The 21503-nt window shown below is 44.9% G+C and overlaps 1 protein-coding gene across 1 annotated transcript; it reads left to right on the forward strand.

Annotated features, from left to right (window-relative positions):
* The first annotated feature begins 1184 nt into the window (after window positions 1-1184).
* LOC143124389 (neurotrypsin) lies at window positions 1185-20321 on the forward strand. The gene is made up of 14 exons (XM_076285866.1): window positions 1185-2002; window positions 3332-3374; window positions 7320-7562; window positions 8661-8796; window positions 8981-9159; window positions 10565-10712; window positions 11886-12064; window positions 14520-14661; window positions 14983-15197; window positions 15754-15895; window positions 16259-16537; window positions 16683-16805; window positions 17643-17923; window positions 18232-20321. The coding sequence occupies exons 1-14, from the start codon at window positions 1928-1930 to the stop codon at window positions 18549-18551; spliced, it is 2505 nt and encodes an 834-aa protein (XP_076141981.1). The 5' UTR covers window positions 1185-1927; the 3' UTR covers window positions 18552-20321.
* The last annotated feature ends 1182 nt before the right edge of the window (window positions 20322-21503 follow it).

Genomic DNA, 21503 nt, shown 5'->3' on the forward strand with positions numbered 1-21503 from the left:
ACAGCGGGTTACAAGCAATTACACAGTCTCTACGCATTCCTTTATTGAGAAAACTTCAGCATAGCATCACATTCCAGGAAGCTTGGGCCCTGTCATGTGGTCTAAACTTTAAGGAATGATATCTGCAGTCTAGGGCTGTGTAGTTCTGTGCATTGATGAGTACATATCTCAAGGTATCTCCATTAGTTTCCATAAATGTGTAATAGTCAATGTACATACTAGACCTAGACCTCTTTTTCTTTTTTGATAGAACTTCACTCTTTGCATTTCTGTAGTCAGTCGTAAACAAACAAAAAAAGTTGAAATGATGTTGCACACGAGTTTACTTAAATGATAGCTTTCTTTCCAACTACTGTATGTCTTCCTTCCTCTTATCATCCTTCATCTGTGTCTCTAGACTTCAAAGGAAATGCTGTCTGGACAAATCAAAATGGGTGCCTAATTATCCGTCAAACCAACTAGTGCAGTATTGTAGAAACAGATAGGGTTGCTTGCACATGATGTTCAGTAACGGGTATTAAGGTTAGTTGCGAACAAACTGGAAGTGTAATTTATTTAACCATATTTAAATGTAGATTATACATAATGTAAATATATATTTTTTTCTTTTACAAAACTATCACATTCTTTGAGTTGAATGCATGACCTTTTTCTGATTCTTGCTGTGTCTTGTCAAGTATGTCAGTGTCAAATATGAATGTGCTTATGTGGAAAGACCATGGGTCAGATGCCAACCCGCCATCATGCCAATCCTTTGAAGGGCCGATTAGACAAATGCCTCTCCTCTCATTTGTTCAAAGTCTTTTGATGCCCGATAATACCGAGATTTTAAACTTAAGAAAATACACAACTGTTTCAATACAACGTGCCAAAACCGTCAACTTATCAACTGCATAAAAAACATGTAGCCTAAATCAAAGGCATTTCTCCCTTGTTGCCAACTATCGAATTTTGACCTCTTTCCTTTTTAGCAGATTTTATCCCAGCTAAACCTCATAGGAGTTCTCTTGGGTATTTCCCTTAGAAGCAGAAACATAAGAAAAACAAACCGATTTTTAAACCGTGAGAAAGTGTTATCGCGTTATGCTTTTATAAGATATGAAAGTGTATCGTATTTTTGATTGAAGTAGGCTACTTGGTGAGTCATTGAATGTTAACATCAATGGTATCATTATCTCCGATCGAAAGATGCAGTTATATTTTGAAAATTCTTTCGCCAGGGTTGAGGACTCCACAATGCATGCGTGCCGTGCAGGTGCGCCTCGTCTCTTATCAACATGAATCCATTGCCAATAGATTATACCACGCCTTAAACACACTGACATTACTTCAACAAACGCCCTAATAATCCACTTTCACGCGTAGGCTACTATCAATTTAGCATGTAAAACTAACCCCACGTATAGGACCTTTTTGTGCCAGAATGCATTTAGCAGCATCGCTTAAATGTTCCTGAGTTTACTTCTGCTTTGTCCGAAATAACAAAACAAAAACACTTTTATTGTATCTGCAGAATGTTTTCCATAGCCTACTAGCCAACATAGTTATAATCTATTCTGAGAGCGTTAGTCCTGTCATATAGGCTAGACGTATGGGCTACGCGGGGAGGAGGGCAGCTCGCGCAAGGTTCCATTGTAGCCGTTCTTTCCCTGTCACTTCCTCGCGAGTGAGGAGGATATTTAGTCTCGGAGGGAAAGTGTCTCAACCACCCATGGGTGTGCTGTGCTGTTCCTGAGTTTAGAATACTAATTCAACATAGGAAAAAGAAGGACGCGTCTGGCTCTTGTGTTCATCTTATCAGTTTGGGACGCTAAGCAAAGTGACGTTGCTGTCCACACTGTGAAGAAAACGGTCCCATTCTTAAAAGTGGACACAAGGAGAATCTGGGAAGCTATGAGGGAGAAGTGGAGAACCTGAGAACTCCAGGATGGACATCGGGACATGTCGACAGCTATTCCTGGGATTACTTGTATATTACAGCGCATTGTTCGTCTCAACAGAGGTGGGTTTTATTGTTTAGGCTACAGTGTCTCTGTTCTATCAGTTGAGTTTACTTCCAGATAATAAGAAATTCAATATCATATTGGGTGCATAATTAATGTACCGTATATTAGGCCACTACATTGAAAGGCAGTGTCACTTTAAGGTGTAAAAGATAAAATTTGATTGAAATTAAAACAGTAGCCGTTTAGCCAACCGTGCGTGTGGGAGTTGTCAAATCACATTATGGTTGCGCAGATGTTGCTATAACATGAAATTCTTCCTTAGGCTACAATGAAAGCATATTGACCTACTTTGTTACTTTCAGTTAGGTAAACATGTATGTGGCATATGTCTATTATATATGCCAGCACTCATTGAAACTTTCTACAGATGCCTAAAATGGATTTATTGTTAATGTTTCGCAGTCATGCATGCTTTATTACGGTGCCACGCACCTGACATGCCCACTCAACATCATAATGTTAATTGTTCGAGGTTATAGTTTAGTTTCTGGTTAATATAGTCAACCGGCAGCAAGATTGAGTCTGACTGTTTTTGGGCATGTCCAGTGCTCACAACAGTAGCCTACTTGGCACTCCTGCTGAAGTAATGACTTGACTTTAGCGCAGGCTGGAATAAGTGCTACAGTTGGACCTTGAAAAGCAAAGCATGACTGGGCTTTTTTTGACAGTGGAATATCTAACAATACTTCAACAGAATAGTGTTGTGTTATTGAAACTGTTACATTATTTAGACTGTACTTTGGTCTGGAGCGTCAATTCCCCTAATTGATAAACAGCCAAAGTTGAGATAAATTGAGTGAGCCCAGACACTGCAGTTTCCTGCATTCACAACAGTAGTTGCTGGAAATTAGCTAGTGGTCATGAAGGCAGTCTTTGATTTTTTTTTTTTTTTACATTTTAGCATTAAAGCTCCCTGGCTACCACATCGTAAACTGGCATTTTTCCTGTCGTTAACCCGAGGGACGCCCCAGGCCCTCGGTCCTGCTGCAAGATTGACTGCTAGAATAGAACACAGCTGACACCACCGAACCACACGTCATCACAACCCGTTTTGTGTGCAGCGTGTGCGTGCCCGCACTGCCATGCTTTAGATTAGCCAGTCTTGTCCTGGGGTGTGAGAGATTACAGGTCATCTGAAAAAGAATGTGTTGGAATGCCACCTGCTCTAATCTCGCCTATGCTGCAAGAGCACTAAGTGTCACTAGCAGAGCTAATTATGTATGCAACAGGGTGTCCAATTGAGAATAAATGATTATTTTTCCGTTTGAATATTGAAAGCTGATTCATCTTCCTTATTCTCCCAACTGCTATATTATTCTCCATAGGTGTCCCCCCCAGATGGCAACTTAAATATTGTACATATTTCAGGTAAGTGCATTTTGTATGATGTTATCTAAGTGCTTTAGACATCACACAGACTTTTAATTCCACTGTTTTCATGACCCTCTCACCTTCACAGCTTTTAAGCCCCTGTTAGAACAGTGGCTGTATTATCAACTCTTTTGAAGTGGTTGTTGACACTGGTAATCAGAACAAGACTTTCGGGAGTTCGCATTAGGTGAAACCATTTTGCTCTGGTGCAAGGTAACAGCCACTGCATAGAGGCATTTATTTATGCCTTGTGTGATAAACACTGGATCCTTAGCCAAGACGTCTACGAGCACTTGGCATTTAGAGTGAGACAACTTCAGATATTAAAGCAGCCTTTTCTTCCAAACACAAATATCGCTTCTGTCCCACAGCTATGAAACAGAGGCTGTAAAACTGTCCCAACAGAGCACATGGTTGTTGTATTCGTGAAAAATGAACCATAAACATGACTTTTGGGTGTAATCTGATCTGTTGTTTTGCACATCATTTTCAGTGAGATATTCACTGAGGCATAACAATTTCCATAATTTCACGCATCAGGTTATATGATACAGTCTAAACCCAGCGCCGTTCCTGCTTTGCTTGCCAAGCTTAGACAGGTCTTCCCAGTACAGCCCTTAGGCTGGATGCTCCAGCGTTCACCTCACTGACCCCCTCAGCCTCACGATCCGTCTCGCACTTCTAGTTCGTGCTTAGACAAGGAGACAAGAAGATTCCGTCCCCATCGCCTCATTCTTGTTCAGGGTTGTCCTGATCAGAAAGAGGCTACTTACGATGTTGTGCTGCATGAGGTCCATGGTACACACACTGATGGCCTTCATCACGAAGAGAGAAGACTCTGTCCATCAGCACAGACCCAGTGCAATCTTTATTGTGGTTCTTCTAATGCTGTGCCATGGGAGTCAAGGTTATGATTTCCACCCCGATAGTGTTTCAGTAAATTGCTTCTTGTTGTGGACTTTGCTGCAGGCCAGATTACAGCATGGACGATAAGCTCATTTATGAAAGGGCAACAGTGAGTTATAAAAGATATGGACATGGATTGTGCATTGGTTTTTCTTTGACGGAATGGAGAGGAGAGGGAAATGTCAGAGGTCTAATCAATTTAAAACCTTTACTTTATTTGATGCATGAAATCCAAACTCCTAGCCCAGCTACAATCTATATCTTCCGCTCTAGTCCCAGAGGGTGCATGGAGGTCTTTGTTTTGCGAATGTGTAATGTGCAGATTGCCAGTCAAGACTATATCTATGTTTACAGAGTGGCCAGTAATGACATTAATAGCTTGCTTCCGGCTGGCATTCTCATGTGGCTGAAAGTGCAACATGAACTTTATGAAATATTTATTATGCCTCTGTGAAAACCTCCTGCGGGGCGTAAGGGGAATAGATTATGGAAAGCCCATTCCAAGCTAAGCTAATAGGTGTGATCGAAAAGAAATGGCACACAACCCTGTTTTAGATGTTTCGAGGCAGTTTGTCTCAGAGGGCTTAAAGAACATATTAGTGCTGAATGCATCCGCATACCTCCATCAATTTTCAAGATCAGTCATGTTTTCTGTCGTCCACCGCTGCACCTTTTTTGTTGTTGTTGCTAAGGGCAGATAGAGTGTACAGCTTAGACGTAGACTTGGAGGATGATGAAACTGCTTAATTTCGTATGAAACTCAAGCTCGACCTTCTCAAAGGAGAAAATATACAGTCTACTTTTCTTCCCGTGAGTCACTCTTTGGCAGCCAATCAAAAATCTGTCAGTTTGCTTGTAGTGGAAGCGGCAGGCTGCAATAACGCAGACTCCTCTGCTCAGATACACCGCTTCTTGGAAACGCTCTCTGAGCGTTCCAAGCTCTCCAACGGACAACGACATCCAGCTCTCCTGTTTTGCACCAGTCACTTCTGTGCTGTCTGAAGTGGAACCCAGTCCTAGCCAACCCTCTAAGCCCTGCATTAAAACAGAGAGGCAAGCCATGAACAAGCACAGGCACGGTGGGGCCAGGATGATTGCCCACATGGGTGTATATTTGTGAGTGAAAGCTCACAGGTGTGAATGTTTGCTCGGTCTCACCTCAGGGATCTCATGAGAGTCGGTAAGCCTTCAGCGTTCGAGAATCTAAGGGCTGGGAGGGTGGTGGTTGTGGTGGGGCAGTTGGGTGATTTTCCTAAGTAAGCATATCCACTTTCCCCCACTCTCCTCAAGGTTTTCACACTAGCCTTGGAGCTGATTGAATGAAGTTAGCACTTTGCTCCCCATGCTTTATCAGTATGCATTTACATTTTACATTACATGACTTCATTTGGAAGACGGTTTTATCCAATGTGCTCTCTCCTGCCAAAATTCAGTTGTATGTGAGACATAAAAAAAAAAAAACACAAGCAGTCAAAGCCAAAGTTCCTATCCATAGCAGCTGACCCTGGAACTGGTCTCAGATCCAGATGGGCTATGCTGGACCCCTTCCAAAATCATCTGCAATCTGGTTTAAAGATTCATCAAATTATACGTGAACATGTTCAGCAGTTACCTTGATACTGATCGCAAATTAGTTCTTATCTCAGCCTGGCACATTTTTGCTTCCCATCCCAGATGACATTTATGAGATTGTGTTTTATACACCCAGAACAGTGTGGCAGTTCTGGGCACATCCTCCTGATTCCCCTTATGTCCAACGTCAGTGCTGCTCTTGTCATATGCCCCCCCCCCCCCTAAAATGCAATCTGTGTAACTGATGAGGCTCACTCTCATCTCATTTCCTACCATCGGGCACTTTGGAGCGTTGTCTTTTGACAAGAGGTCCTGCGATTCTTTTTTAACCTTCACTTTAGATTGTGGCCCCGGGCCCAGACTTCCTCTCGGCCGTGCCGACGTCTGCCGGCTTGCAATAAAGCCCAGACGTGCAGCACATGTTGAGCAGTACAACTTGGCTCTGGCAGGAGGCGGGGGGGAAATAGCCCCGACTAGCTCCCAGGAATGCAGCCTCTCGGGGTCTTAAACACTGCCTTTTTAACGATGCAGGACCACGTTGTGGCTTATGGATGGGATTGGTGACGTTAAAAGCATTACAGGCAGGCATGTTTACCCGCAGCTTTGCTGAACGGCGGGGGTTATGGCTTCTGAAGAGGTATTTGTATGCTTCAGATTATTCAGGGGTTTAGAGGCAATATCCGTTCTTTTCTTCGAGGCAACCTAGGTATGTCTCGTTTAATTGAAAACATCAAACTCAAACTTTACTCAAGCACTTTCAGTCTCCCACTCTTGCACATACATATCTCTGTCACACACACACACACACTAAGACACGTTCTTTGCACTAAGTGCTTCTTCTTCACATTCAGGTTGGCTTATCTAGCATGCAGACGCCATTGAGGAAAGCCAGGTTTTGGAGTTGTTGTTGGATTTACCTGCTGTGACTCAGCAGATCTGATCCCCATCCAATCCCTCACTCCTGCAGTGCAGCTTAAACTCATCTGTATGGCTGAGCTGTCTGGTGGCTCCACTGTCTCCTCATCATTCCCATTCTTAATGCCAGATAGTTGGGAGAGAGAGAGAGAGAGACAGACAGGGAGAGAGACAGGGAGGGAGAGAGAGAGGTAAATATTTTTGAATGGCTTGAGGTCTACAGTGCTAGACACACGCTCATAACTTTGATAACACTGTTTATATTATTTCACAGTTTGCCCATTTTCCCTCCTGTGCCACATATCTTTTTAAGAACTTTTGTAAAAAAAAAAAAAACCTCTAAGCTTTTCCATCATGGTTCATACTGTGAATGTCGTTTACCTTTGAGTATGTCACAAGTCATGTCAAAGTATGCCATCCATGTGTCTTTGTCCTACCACCCCATGGGTTGTACTCAGGACAGAGCATGTCAGTAAATGACTGATGGCTGATGTCTACCATTCATTCATTACCGTTAGAGTGACAGTATACTGATGTCTATGTTCTCAGCCCCGCTGTCGTGCTCTGAGGGCTTCACAGAGCTGGGCTACTACAATGGCTCTGTAGCGCAGACGGATTCTGGCTTCCCCTGCCTGAAGTGGACCGAGTTTCCCGACTACGTCCTGCAGTACCCCGGCAGAGGACTGGGGGACCACAGCTACTGCCGCAACCCAGACCGAGAGTCAAATCCCTGGTGCTTCTACCGGCAGAGTTCTGGAGCCATTGGCTGGGCTTACTGTGACTGTCACCAGGGTAAGAGCCCGTCGAGGGGGGTCCCACCTCAGTAGCTAAAACTCATCGGTTCATTGTGTGTCTGTGTACCTTAATGGGTAGCCGGCTCTGATCTCCATGACAAGGTCACCTGTCTTTTCTGTTTGTGTGTTTTAAAAAAAGGAGTCTATTTATCACAGGAGTTGATCCCCTTTGTGTTTTCCGGCCATCAATCAAGGGCTGCTGTCACAGGGTCTTATGTACATGTGTGAGAGTGAGAGAGAGAGTGTGTGTGTGTGTGTGTGTGTGTGTGTGTGTGTGTGTGTGTGTGTGTGTGTGTGTGTGTGAGAGAGAGAGTTTGTGTGTGTGTGTGTGTGTGTGTGTGTGTGTGTGTGTGTGTGTGTGTGTGTGTGTGTGTGTATGTGTGTGTGTGTGCCAAGGCCTCCCCGTGGGACTGGCTAACTTTGTGTGGCCGCATGCGTCTGGCTCTCTGTGCACTGCTCTGTCAGCGCCTGGCTGTATGGGCTGTATGCAGAGGTGCTGTTGATGAGTGTTGGGCTGCATCTGCTCTGTGTTTGCTCTGAGTATCTCACTCTCGGCCTCCTGAGCATTTTCGCCTTGAGGCAGCACATTGTTAAAGAGGAGCTGTTGACTGATTGATGGATTGTATGGCTCTACGTGTGTGTATGTGTGTATATCTGAATGTGTGTCTGTTTGTATGTGTGTGTGTGTGTGCGTGTGTGTGTGTGTGTGTGTGTGTGTGTACACGTATGCATCTGCTTTTGCCTGTCTTATCTATGATTTACGTAGTTTATTTGTTTATGCTAATGACTTTGCAGCAAGACGCAAAGCCGCAAATCAGTCTGCTCCGCTATTACCTCAAAGTAATCATAGTTTGTTAAATTTCTGGTGTGCACTATTGGCTGTCTGCCCTTGATTTTGTGTGTGTGTGTGTGTGTGTCTGTCTGTGTGTGTGTGTGTGTGTCTGTGTGTGTGTGTGTGTGTGTGTCTGTGTATGCGTCTGTGTCTGTATGTGTGAGACAGAGAAAGACAGGTGTCCTTGCTGACTCTCCTTAACGCACACACTTCTGTCTGTCTCACTGTCTGTTCATTCTCATTTTCTACCGCTTCCCCATCCAGGTTCAGCCAGACTGGTGGGAGGTTTGTCTAAGAGTGGCCGGCTGGAGGTGTACCTGAATGGGCAGTGGGGGGCCGTGTGTGATACCCACTGGACGGACAGAGATGCCAGCGTGATCTGTAGACAGCTCGACCTTGGGTATGAGATAAAAAGAGCTACTCAATATATCTGTCAATATGGAGCAGTATTTACATACATCGTCAATCTGTATAAATTCTCAAATCAAGATTCAGTCTAGAGACCCTGACTCAATCTAAATATTGACATAGAGTTGTGTAAGCTGGAAAAAGAAGTTGCGGTTAAAGTCCTCTCTTGTCCACAGAGAGATCGGCACGGCACTGCAGCACTCTTACTTTGGCCCTGGCTCCGGACTTTTCCACTATGAGCGCCTTGGCTGCCATGGCAATGAAAACTCCTTGCTGGAATGTCGAACCAGGAAGTTTATCTCTGGGGATTGCAACCATGGCAATGAAGCAGGGGTTGTGTGTGTGGAGCCAGAAGGTAAGGATGTAGGGCTGTAGCACACACTCCAGCATATGGAGCACACTCTCCATGACTCCAGACTATGAGGGACGCTGAGGGTCTTAGGGCCCACCAGACTTACATCACAGCTAGCGTCTGCTTGTGTCTTGTTAACATACAGATTTAGCACTGTTACTATACCATTGCTGCTCTGGGCTGACGGGCATGAACACACATCACACACACACCAACACCAACACACATCTTTACAGTGCCGTTTTGAATTATAAAAAAAAAAAGCATTGTTGACAATGCCGTCATGTCGCCTCACAGCGACCCCCCACACCTGTCCTGTACATTGTGACGCTCTAGCATTCTTCTCCCCCTGGCACCCCTCAGTACCAGGGGGACGTGTTTCTTTTTTCAGCTGCGCCTGTCTCTGCACTTCAATGACATACCTCCCCAGCCCAGTTGGGCAAGAGACCAGTGTTCGAATTACCATAGGGCTTGGTAGTGCCAGTAGTTCTGGCCAGGCCACTACTAGTTCCATTCGAACACACAGTCTGGGGGGGGCAATCAATTATTCTTAAATGAAATGTCTGATAACGCTCGGACAAGTGCTATCCGTAGGCTGCATTTATCTGCTCCTCTAATTTCAGAACACTGCAAGAGACAGACTGAGGAACCCAGAAAGGGGGAATCAACCCTTTTTAGACCTCCATATTGTCCTCACGATCCTCTCTCTCTCTCTCTCTCTCTCTTTCACTCTCTCACATGCCCTTCCAATCTCTGTTCTTAAGAGAGAATTCCTAACGGCCCAGAACAGACAGCAGCAGCAGCAGGAGTGGCGTGTGCTGCACCCTGTGAATGGCCGTCGAAGCGGTCCGCCGCGGGTATATTTAGCGCGTGCGCTCAATAATTCAGTTAGAAACATTAGGAGGGAGAGGGCTATAAAAACATCTGAGGTCCAACCGTGGTGTGGGGGGGTCTCACCATACATCCATCCACCACCCACCCCTACCCACCCTATTGCTAAAAACACATCCTTCGCCTTGAAGACACTGGAAATTGCATCTATACCGCTTCTTTGGCCACCCCCACCTCTCTCCCCTCTGCCTTCCTGACCTCTCCTTACTCCACACGCATCGCTCAAATAACTGTTATGTTCTCGGGTGACTGGCTCAGCTGACTGCCCAGAAGCAGAGGAGGATCTGGGATATAACATTTTTGGTCATCTTGTGTTTGCCGGTAAAACTAATATTGTTGTCAAATGTGTCCATGTTTTATTATTGTGGACATGGACAGCAACTCCCCTCCTTCCCTTTTTATTTAGCAACATTCTTTCTGCTCTGTTTTGTCCTGTTCCTCAAAAACAGAAACAATTCTGATAAACGTCTTCTTTGACTGCTCAACAGTTTGTAACCCATTTCTTTCCCTTTTTTAGGCAATGGTGCCCCCTTGAGGTTAGTGGGAGGCCTTGAGGATTTTGAGGGTCGTGTGGAAGTGTACCACGGTGGAAGGTGGGGCACCATCTGCGACGACCAATGGGACGACATTGATGCGGAGGTGGTGTGCAGACACCTAGGTCTTGGGTGAGTATGTGTCACCATCCTTCTCTCTCTGCACAGCTTATAATATCCCAGATTAAGTTAAAACTATCACTACTAAAAAACTATTTGTATTACACAGGCAGTTATAAGCAGGTCTTTTTAAATGAGAGCTACTGTGAATGACTTTGAATGATGCACTATTAAAGAAATTCTCCTGTGTCTGGTCTGGCCTGTCAGAGAGTGGTTACACAAACACCCACCATCATCAATTATTTACTGTTGAAACTCACAGGCCCATAAATGTTGAGCATTCCTGCAGTAGCTCGCAGCCTTGGACACATCTCTGTATGCTGACGCTGTGCCGCCAGGAGGACAAGCTTTATTTATCCTTCCCCCAGGCTGATGGAGAGTGAACTTTATCAATATAGATAAATGAGATCCATGAATGATTGATGGTCAGCACGCGCAAGGGAAGTCACGGAATGTGCTCTGTGTATAAACTTGCCCACCTCACAGGCCTTTCTCAACACTGGAGCTTTTGTGCATCTCACAGGAGGGGGGAAGAGGCTTGGATGTTCTCTCTTTCTATCTCTCTCTCTTTATCTCTTTCTCTCTCTCTCTCTCTCTCTCTCTCTGTCTCACTCTCTCTGACCCTAGCTGTTTGTCTTTCTCTGTAAATGTCAATCTGGAACTCCAACAGAAAACTGAAAATCTCAGCCCCTGAATAAAATATTATACACTGACCCCCACCACCACTCTCTAACAAACACACAACTACTGCTCATTAACCGGTGATGCCTCTAGTCTGTTCACATGTACACTCATAAGGCTAGTATTTCAAAACATGACGAGTGAAGCCGTGAGAGAAGGGCACAGCACAAGGACACACTGTGATAGCTCTGGGCAAATGTGTGTACACACAGTGACTCATTCCTGCATTGGCCTTGTTCTAATTTTCTGTCTCCCCCAGTCATCAAAATCTCATTGCCTTGATGGCCTTCACAGTAAAAGTATGGCACACTGGCTAGTATTCAATCAAATAGGCGTTTTACTTTTGCTTTCCTGTACTGTCTGAGGCTCCCTGGAGATACTTTAGAGTTTTTATTAGTGTGTGTGTGTGTGTGTGTGTGTGTGTGTGTGTGTGTGTGTGTGTGTGTGTGTGTGTGTGTGTGTGTGTGTGTGTGTGTGTGTGTGTGTGTGTGTGTGTTCACACAGAGGAGTTGCAAAGGCTTGGACCTGGGCCCACTTCGGACAGGGCAGCGGGCCCATCCACTTAGATGGGGTCCAGTGCACAGGAAATGAGCTGTCCCTGGAGGAGTGCCCTCACGGAGGCTGGGGTCGGCACAACTGCGACCACATGGAGGATGCCGGGGTGTCCTGCAACCCCTACACAGGTGAGAACTGTGTGAACAGTGAGAAAATGCACAAATCTACACATGCTATACTTTCTGGTCTAACAAACTCATAAATAAGAAAAACAAACATGATTTTCTTAATCGAAGCCATTAATCAAGTTCATGGGATTAAAATAACCTGCTTTTAAAGGAACACGCCACCCAAAATCAGTAGTGATATATGTTCTTACCGTAACTTTCACGAGTTGAGTCGTACCTCTCCCGCGTCGGTAGGTGCACTCAAACGCTCTGTCGCGCGGCGCGAATGTGTTAGCATGTTGCTATGCTAGCGGGCTCTGCCGTGGCCGTAGAGAGAGGCACATAGCAGTATTCAAACACCTCCACGTTTTACCTACTTAAATACAGTTGCACGAGTAGTTGATGAAAAATGTTAGGGCACACAACATGAAACGTGACGATTTTCCAAGCGAATAAACATGAGAACTACAATGTGTGGCGCAATAGCACTTGGGAGTACTTCGACCTAGCGTGGTAATATTATTAACACCTAATTGTAGATCCTATCCACCACAGAGTTTAGAATCCATGCTGGATCGACCCTCAGCCTCTCCCTCCCCTCTGAGCGAGAGAGGCACACACACTAGAGATGCGCTGATGGGCTACTATTTCAACCATAACTGCATAGCAAAACTTATCATCCATCAGCCATCCATCAGCACCAAAGTTTGTTGACCAATTTTCAAAACTGCACCTGCCCACCATCCGCTGGTTGTTTTAATGTAGGCTATATGGGTGATGCAGCGCTGCTGACGTGAGGCTAGAAAACCCTTGCCTGTTCTAGAAAGACTGATTTAATGCAGCAAATATATTAAAAGGCAAAAGTCGTACATTGGCTAGGCCTATCCCCAGAATATCAGCAGCAAACTCAGTCTCTGTCGCGCAAAACAAATCTCCAAATAAAAACGCACATCGGCCTGTTGCCTATTCTGCCAGCTTGTGACAATATATCGTCCAAAATGCTTGATTGCATTGCATTCTCCACATTTTTAGCTACATTTTCATGTACCACATCAGCATTTTTGTTCAGTGAATCTTTAGTAAATTGCTTTACAATTACCGTCGGGCCCTTGTCAGCAGACTTCGGCTTGCCTCTTGCCATATTCACTCCTTGTCTTCCGATGTCATTTCTGAGTCATCTACAGATGTTCACCTCCCTAAATAGAACCAACTTCAACCTGTGTTATATCCTAGATGAGACTGCCTGGGTTATTTTGTTTAGATATTAGCCTATATATAAAACACATAATTGTAGCCTACCATTCAGGGAATAGGCATTTAAAAGAGAGACAGAGAGTGATATGACTAAGAAATGACATCGGGCGATGGCAGTGCGAGATGTTCAGAACGTAAGAGCTAAAACTTCTACAAACTCAATGATATCAATTCTTACAATGATAAAATTGTAAAAGGACGTGACCGAAGCTGAGGCAAGCCAGGCAATAGGCCTATAGGCCCGACGGTAATTGTAAAGCAATTTACAAAAGATTCACTGAACAAAAATGCTGATGTGGTACATGAAAATGTAGCTAAAAATGTGGAGAATGCAATGCAATCAAGCATTTTGGACGATATATTGTCACAAGCTGGCAGAATAGGCAACAGGCCGATGTGCGTTTTATTTGGAGACTGTTTTGCGCGACAGAGACTGAGTTTGCTGCTGATATTCTGGGGATAGGCCTAGCCAATTTACACTTTTGCCTTTTAATATATTTGCTGCATTAGATCAGTCTTTCTAGAACAGGCAAGGGCTTTCTAGCCTCACGTCAGCAGCGCTGCATCACCCATATAGCCTACATTAAAACAACCAGCGGATGGTGGGCAGGTGCAGTTTTGAAAATTGGTCAACAAACTTTGGTGCTGATGGATGGCTGATGGATAATAAGTTTTGCTATGCAGTTATGGTTGAAATAATAGCCCATCAGCGCATCTCTAGTGTGTGTGCCTCTCTCGCTCAGAGGGGAGGGAGAGGCTGAGGGTCGATCCAGCATGGATTCTAAACTCTGTGGTGGATAGGATCTACAATTAGGTGTTAATAATATTACCACGCTAGGTCGAAGTACTCCCAAGTGCTATTGCGCCACACATTGTAGTTCTCATGTTTATTCGCTTGGAAAATCGTCACGTTTCATGTTGTGTGCCCTAACATTTTTCATCAACTACTCGTGCAACTGTATTTAAGTAGGTAAAACGTGGAGGTGTTTGAATACTGCTATGTGCCTCTCTCTACGGCCACCAGAGCCCGCTAGCATAGCAACATGCTAACACATTGGCGCCGCGCGACAGAGCGTTTGAGTGCACCTACCGACGCGGGAGAGGTACGACTCAACTCGTGAAAGTTACGGTAAGAACATATATCACTACTGATTTTGGGTGGCGTGTTCCTTTAAGTGGGCCTACATGATATGACAGCTGAAAGGAAGCTGCTGGTTTTCAGATGGCGTAGTGAGGCTGGTTGGGGGGGACAGTCCCTGGGAGGGACGTCTGGAGGTCTACCACTCCGGGGACTGGGGCACGGTGTGCGACGACAGCTGGACAGACCTCAGCGCCCAGGTGGTGTGCCGGCAGCTTGGCTTCAGGTAGGCCTCCTGGCAGCTGTGGTTATACATAACTGACCTCCGGAAGTACATTCACTTTCATTCACTTTTGACGAAACACAGCTGTGATGTCCAAACGCATCACCATATGACCTCAAATTGTGTTTTAGAAGATTTGGTAGAGGAGAGACGCATTCCTAATACTGATTCTTGATAGAAGTGCAACCCCTGAATGTGAGCTACTTTGAAGTCAAAGCTTTCTGTATGGAATTAAGTATAAGGAGACTTTTACAAACTGTAAAATCATACAATTTGAATTGTGGGCGCTTCAGTGCAGATCGTAATATTGTTTTTGACCACCAGAGGGCTAGCTGAGTCGTTGCCGATTAGTACTTTTGGTGAGGGCTCCGGGCTGATCTATCTGGATGAGGTGCGCTGCACCGGCACAGAGCCCTCGCTCCTGGACTGTGCCCACACCGAGTGGGGGCGCCATGACTGCTCACACTCCGAAGATGTGGCAGTCCGATGCGACAGAGGAGGAGAGGCCAACGAGATCCCAGCAACAGCGCCTGTCTCAGGTAGATAAGCAAGGTGGCTGTGACTTAGGGCACGAGAGAGAGAGAAAGAGAGAGAGAGAAAGAAAGAGAGAAAGAGAGATTTTAAATCAGGACATAGCAAGAATAGGTCTGTGGATCTGCCAGCTCTGCAGAGATACCCCTTTAAGTGCGCTGATTTATGTTAAGAGCAGACACATCACATCACCTCTGCACTTTATGAGCTGGATTATGGGTTCATTCCTTGTAAGAGGGATTTTTAGTCACTCTCTGTGCGTGTGTGTGTGTGTGTGTGTGTATGGGTGTGTGTATGGGGGGGTCCAGGCTTTTAGTTGTTGCTGTAGGGGGCTTAGAGCTCTAAAGTGTCTTGAGGTGTAGTTTTAATATGTAAATCAATAAAGTAGTATTAAACTTGACATGACGAAGACGTTCTACAGTCATGTTGAGCTGACATGTTCATACACCTCCTGTCTTTGAATCATGATCCTCATATGTACTGTATAAGAGATAAAGTGCACAATGTGAACCCTCTCTGTCCTCTGTGCTGTGCCCCTGGTCCACTCCCCGGTCCACTCCCCAGGCCCCTTGGTGAGGCTGGTGGCGGGCGAGAGCAGGAAGGAGGGCCGCGTGGAGGTGTTCCTGAACGGCCAGTGGGGCAGCGTGTGCGACGACGGCTGGAATGACTTCAGCGCCGCGGTGGTGTGCCGGCAGCTGGGCTTCGTGTGAGTAGCGTGCCCGCCGCCGACTCACTGTTTCCATCCCCTCCCTCCAGCTAGCGTGTGGAGACATCCTGTGGGAATGATCAGGCACACATGTGCACACAGTGCAGCCAGCACACATCAAAGGAGGAAAACAAAAGAGGGAGCCTGTCGGACGGAATATTGATTTCTCTGACTAGGGAGTTTAGGAGTCTCTGATTAACTCATTAGATTCCAGTTCCGACAAGCAATAACAACAATTAATGCACAGCATCGACCCACCAATTTACATCATTACTCTTTTCACAAAAAAGGTTTTATGCCATTTACAATGCTACATTAAAGGTTATGGATTAAATGTTGCCTTGTGTCCCGCTTATCTTTTAGAGGGGTGTCCAAAGCACGGTCCATGGCCTATTTTGGGGAGGGCCAAGGTCCCATCCACCTGGACAATGTGAGGTGCACTGGCAAAGAGTCCTCCCTGGGCGAGTGCCAGGCTGACGGGCAAGATGCCCACGACTGTCGCCACAGCGAGGACGCTGGGGTCATCTGTGACTATGCCACTGAGCCCGTGGGAGACGGCGCCATGGCTGCGCCGGTCTGTGGGGTTCGGCCAAACACGCAGCGTCGGAGGAGGAGGATCATCGGAGGGGACAAGTCCCTCAGGTAAGTGCAGCGCAGCATTTTACAGCCATACCAACACACAACTAACATTGTCTCACTTAATAAAGAAGGCTTTAGTGAACAAAAGCAAATTAAGTTAACTTAAACAAAGTGAATTAAGAACAGTCTATTGTGTTAATCTTTGCAGAGGGGATTGGCCATGGCAGGTGTCCCTGTGGCTGAGGTCGCAGTCGAAAGGGACTCACCCCCTGTGTGGAGCCACCCTCATCAACTCCTGCTGGGTGGTCACGGCAGCCCACTGCTTCAAGAGGTGCGGGGGAGACATCTGGTGGTCAATTATGAACCGATAAATATTAGTGTTCAAAGCATTCAAGATGAAGTCTGCTATTCTAGTGAAATTGTTGACATTTGAACTCAACACCAATGGGTCGGTTGGCTGGAACTGTTTATGACTCGGTCTGAGTAATTAGATACTAATTAGACCAGAAATAGGACTGGATCTGAAGGGTTGATTGTACCTTGAAATGAAACACCAACATCTAAACCCAAATGCTCACTGTAAAAAAATATATATTTGTAGCTTAGCTGTTTCAACTGTTTTCCATAACGTAACTCTAAATTGTCCTGACAGAAAGGAAGTTTTACTTTTTTTTATTGTTCATTGACTGAATAAAAATAGTTGTTATTTCAACTAGAAAGCTTATGTTGAAATATAGCTCCAGTTCGAGATCATATTGAAATCATCATATGAAATGCTCTACCCCTCAATGGAACACACCTGATTGAGCTGTTTAAAACTATACGGAACATCTGGCCAGATAGATTGACGCAAAGCCAGAATGAAATCCTGCTGCAAGCAAGCTCTCCAGCATGGAGGGTTGGCCAAATCGGCTGCAGTCAATTTCATGTGCATTCATGCTCAGCACGGTGAGATTTTCCATGCCTCTTACTGTGCCGAGTCTGTTAACCCGTCTGTTTGACTCACTCCTATCTCCAGTGTGTTTGTGTTGGCAGGTCACCACCCCACCCCCACCAGAGGTGACCCGGCTCGGTTTCGCTCACAGTGTTATTCTTTCTCTGGGAGTTTGGCTTTTTTCTCACATGTGAACGTCTCTTTTTTTTTTCCTCCTCTCTATCTCTCTCCCAGGTTCGGCACTGACCCGTCCCGCTACGTGGTGCGGCTGGGAGACTATCACACAGTGGAACGAGACGACTTTGAGCGCAGCCTCACCCCCGAGCGCATCGTCATCCACAGGAAGTACCACAGCCAGGGCTGGGAGTACGACATCGCCCTGCTCAAGCTCAAGGGCTCGGATGGGACCTGCGTGGCCTTCAACCCCCACACCAACGCTGCCTGCCTGCCTGCCCTGAGCAGTAAAAAGGGCAAAAGGCCTGCGGCTTGCGTCATCACAGGCTGGGGTATCACAGGTACTGAGGAAGACCGACCAAAGCATTCAAAGGCTCAGTATTCCACATCTGCCTCTGAAGAACTGGGTTTAACCAGTACTTAGTTTATAATTTTCATTACCCATAGAGGTCAATGTTTTATTAATATTTCACACAGATTGAATATCAAATTATGAAATAGTGTTAAAGTAAAATATAGCTGTTTCTGATGAGTGGAGAGCATTGCCAACAACATGTTCATCTAAGGATATATTCAATCACCATGACTTTGCTGCTTCTTTTTATACCTTGTCTTCATCTCTCTCTCTCTCTCCCTTTCTCTCTTTTAGATTCCGAGTACTCTCGTACACTTCTGCAGGCCTGGGTTCCCCTACTGCCCTCTTGGAAGTGTAAGAAGCGCTATGGAAACCGCTTCACCAGCCGAATGCTGTGTGCGGGCAGCCTGTCGGACCGGCGGCGAGTGGACAGTTGCCAGGGAGACAGCGGGGGTCCACTGGTGTGTCAGGACGAGGGGGGTCGCTGGGTGCTAACGGGGGTCATATCTTGGGGTCACGGCTGCGGTGACCCCACCTATCCCGGCGTTTACACCCGAGTCAGTAGATTCCTGCGCTGGATTGAGAAAGAGACCCACAGCTTTGCAAAGGTCTGATGTTACTGCGGTGGTTGATGCCGTGACCTCGCTGCTGTGTGGTGGGGAACTGGTAGTCTTTTCCTCCTTGGCGTCTTCTTCATACCACTTCACCTCCCTGAGCTTCCCTTCAGTCAAACTCATCACACTATGCTCATGCAAAGACAGAACTGTTGAGTGGCCCTCTTTGGTGCTGACACACACACACACACACACACACACACACACACACACACATACACACACACACACACACACATACACACAAAAACACTGTCAGGTTTCCACTGAAAAGAAGAGATTACTAGCATAAATGTGCCTAGGTGACAACAGTTGCACTTAATCCGCATGATCCTCAGTGCAACAACAACAACCTAAACATCTGTTGATGATTTTCATGTGGGCTTGAAGTCCCAGAGGTGTCATTCGTTGGTGCGGTGTTGCATTTCTGTCCCAGGGTCAAGAGGAAGTGCTCACAAGCAGTAAGACAGCGAACTTGCGGCTTTAAAATAGCTCCATTCCACATTCCTGCTCTGCATGTATCTCTGAGCTATCTCTCGCCACATGGTCCACCCCTGTCCAAGCCCAAGGAGAGACTAATACAGTCCTTTAACTCAGATGCTTCTATCTTGCAGTGCTTAGCTCTATGTCTTAGCCTCTTCCCTTTGTGCCTGTACTGTGGTTCCATCCTCTTTATGTGTGTTTAAAAACAAAGTTGATGTCCTCAATGGGAAAGCAAGACACTGTGTAGAGAGACTGCTGGTGCAATCTTGATACATGTTGTTCAATTGAAAGTCAATGCCAAATAATTATTGTATTGTATCATATTTATTTGCTGTACATATTACATGCCTCAGGACTAAAAGCCATTGTGTGTCATAAGAGGGTTCCAAACTTGAAGTACATTTGTTACTTTTTTGTCTTGCACTTGGTTGCATTCCATATCATTTGCACCAGGGTCGTGAGTGAGTGTTATTAAAGTGTATCACTCTCACCCTACAACAGCTTAATAAGGCTCTTTTATTCCAAACAAATACACAAAATTCCAGATGAACTGGTACAGAGGCAGGGGATTGTAGTGAACATGCCTCTTCACAGGGCAGACAGAAATGCTCTCATCAAAGTCTTGTGGGACAATGCGTAGACATACATTTCATTAACTAGTATCTTGTGGCTTGTAATATTTAAAATTATGGAAATGCATGATATTGTCTGTAGTGTTTTATTGTAATTTTAAGTTGTACTTTATTGACCTTAAAGGTCAGGAAACCATTTATCTGCTTTGGTTTCTTCATCCAGGATTGTGGATATTCTGGTACAAGAGTGTTATGTTGAACAAACGAAAGTGCTGTTTTTCAGTGTCACTTTAAATGCAATTCTAAAAGGTCAGATGTGCCATATGTGTATGCATTCTAGATCATTCTTCAGTCGACCTCCAGAAAGTTAAGAAATAAGCTGTATTGAACTTATCTCAAATTATACTGGCTTAACGTTTCTCCTTGGAAGCACGGACACTGCAGTAGTAGCAAAGCCACAGCTGTATCCAGGAGTATACAAAGCATATAGCCAGGAGTCAGTATGAAACTCCTACCCCCACATAAGTTAGATGGAGGTCTCTCATTTGACATCTGTTCTCCTGTCTAGGTCATTTTAAGACAATGAAATGGTCTGTCTCTGAATGGTAACACACAATAGTGTATAAGGCCATGTCTGTGGTGCAAAACTCTCCTGTTATCTTGTTGTTGAAAGTGTGCCATCTCATTAAACCATGGTTCCACCATATTAAATGTATATCAAGTGAAATTTCCGTTGTGTCTTTTTTTGTCCAGTTTCATATGTATACAGGCCTAGTATTTCATTGGATATTATCAAATAACGATGAGAATATTAAAGATCTCAATAAGACTTAAGGGTTAAATCCTTTACCCTATTCCCAAGCAAAATGCTTCTTTCCTTCCTTTCAAAAAACAAATTTCCTTCCTTACACTACTCTGTAGTGAGAATATCAATATATTAATAATTGTGGCAATATGTTGTTACCTTCTATCATACGCTACAAATTAGAGGTTTCTCTGAAATCAGGTCAACATGTGATAGGGTGGGATTAGAACTCAATTCCACAGATCATTTGGATTCATACCCTGGAGACAGGTTTGCTTTGCAAATCATGCTTTGTCCAGGCCTATATTTTTTATGATGCATTTTACCTACAGTGTCATGGACAATCATTTTACTTTAGGGTTGGAAGATGTATGTTTCTTGCCAGTAATTTCATTACATTTACATTGCTTATTACATTGTTATTATAATTGTATTATTTTATCAACTGTGCCCCCTAGCAAAATTATAAGGAACTACATGCTGTGACTGCTCTTCAACAACAGAGGGAAGCATTAATCTGACCGGGGACAAAGAGCAGTAAATCTAATTGAACAGAAATCAATGTAATTGCATGGCAAATCATCAGGGCCTTACAACTGCACTATGGTATGCCGAATAGGTTTACTGCCTTCATATACTGAGATTGCTGATATTGCAATGGCTGTGGATTGCTGGCAGAAATGCACTGAAAAATCAGCCATATGCAGGGTTTCAAAAAGTCAGTCACAGTAAGAAAAGTGAGGTCCCATGATGGCTTGTCAATGCTAGTGGCAATGACAAGAAAAAAAACTAAATTTACACATTTGATGTGCCAAGTAAGCTTTGTGTCCTTGAGCAGGGCATGCCGATCACTAGCTTTATGATAGGCCTAACGGATCTGTAATGTATCAAATGTGAATATCAGCTATATTCCCTTCCAGAATTAAGTTATTATGCAATGGTTCCTCTCTTTCTCTCTGCTTTTTATAACAGCCACCCTGCCTCTAAATAGCCTAAATTAATTAAAATGACATACAAGGCCTGCTATGGCAGATGGCTGCCATATAATTTAAAGTGGAAGTCATTCCTGACTTTGAACAAACTTACACTGAA

Source organism: Alosa pseudoharengus, unplaced genomic scaffold (assembly GCF_046254945.1).
Source record: "Alosa pseudoharengus isolate Yale_2024_CS ecotype anadromous, Long Island Sound unplaced genomic scaffold, YU_APseudo_1.1 YU_APseudo_1.1_scf_15, whole genome shotgun sequence".
Classification (NCBI taxonomy): domain Eukaryota; kingdom Metazoa; phylum Chordata; class Actinopteri; order Clupeiformes; family Clupeidae; genus Alosa; species Alosa pseudoharengus.

Coding starts and splice junctions, on each gene's coding strand:
- LOC143124389 (XM_076285866.1), top strand. CDS start 1,928: ATGGACATCGGGACATGTCGACAGCTATTCCTGGGATTACTTGTATAT. Junction 8,797..8,980: donor TGTAGACAGCTCGACCTTGG/GTATGAGATAAA, acceptor TCTTGTCCACAG/AGAGATCGGCACGGCACTGC. Junction 16,806..17,642: donor GCAGCCCACTGCTTCAAGAG/GTGCGGGGGAGA, acceptor TCTCTCTCCCAG/GTTCGGCACTGACCCGTCCC.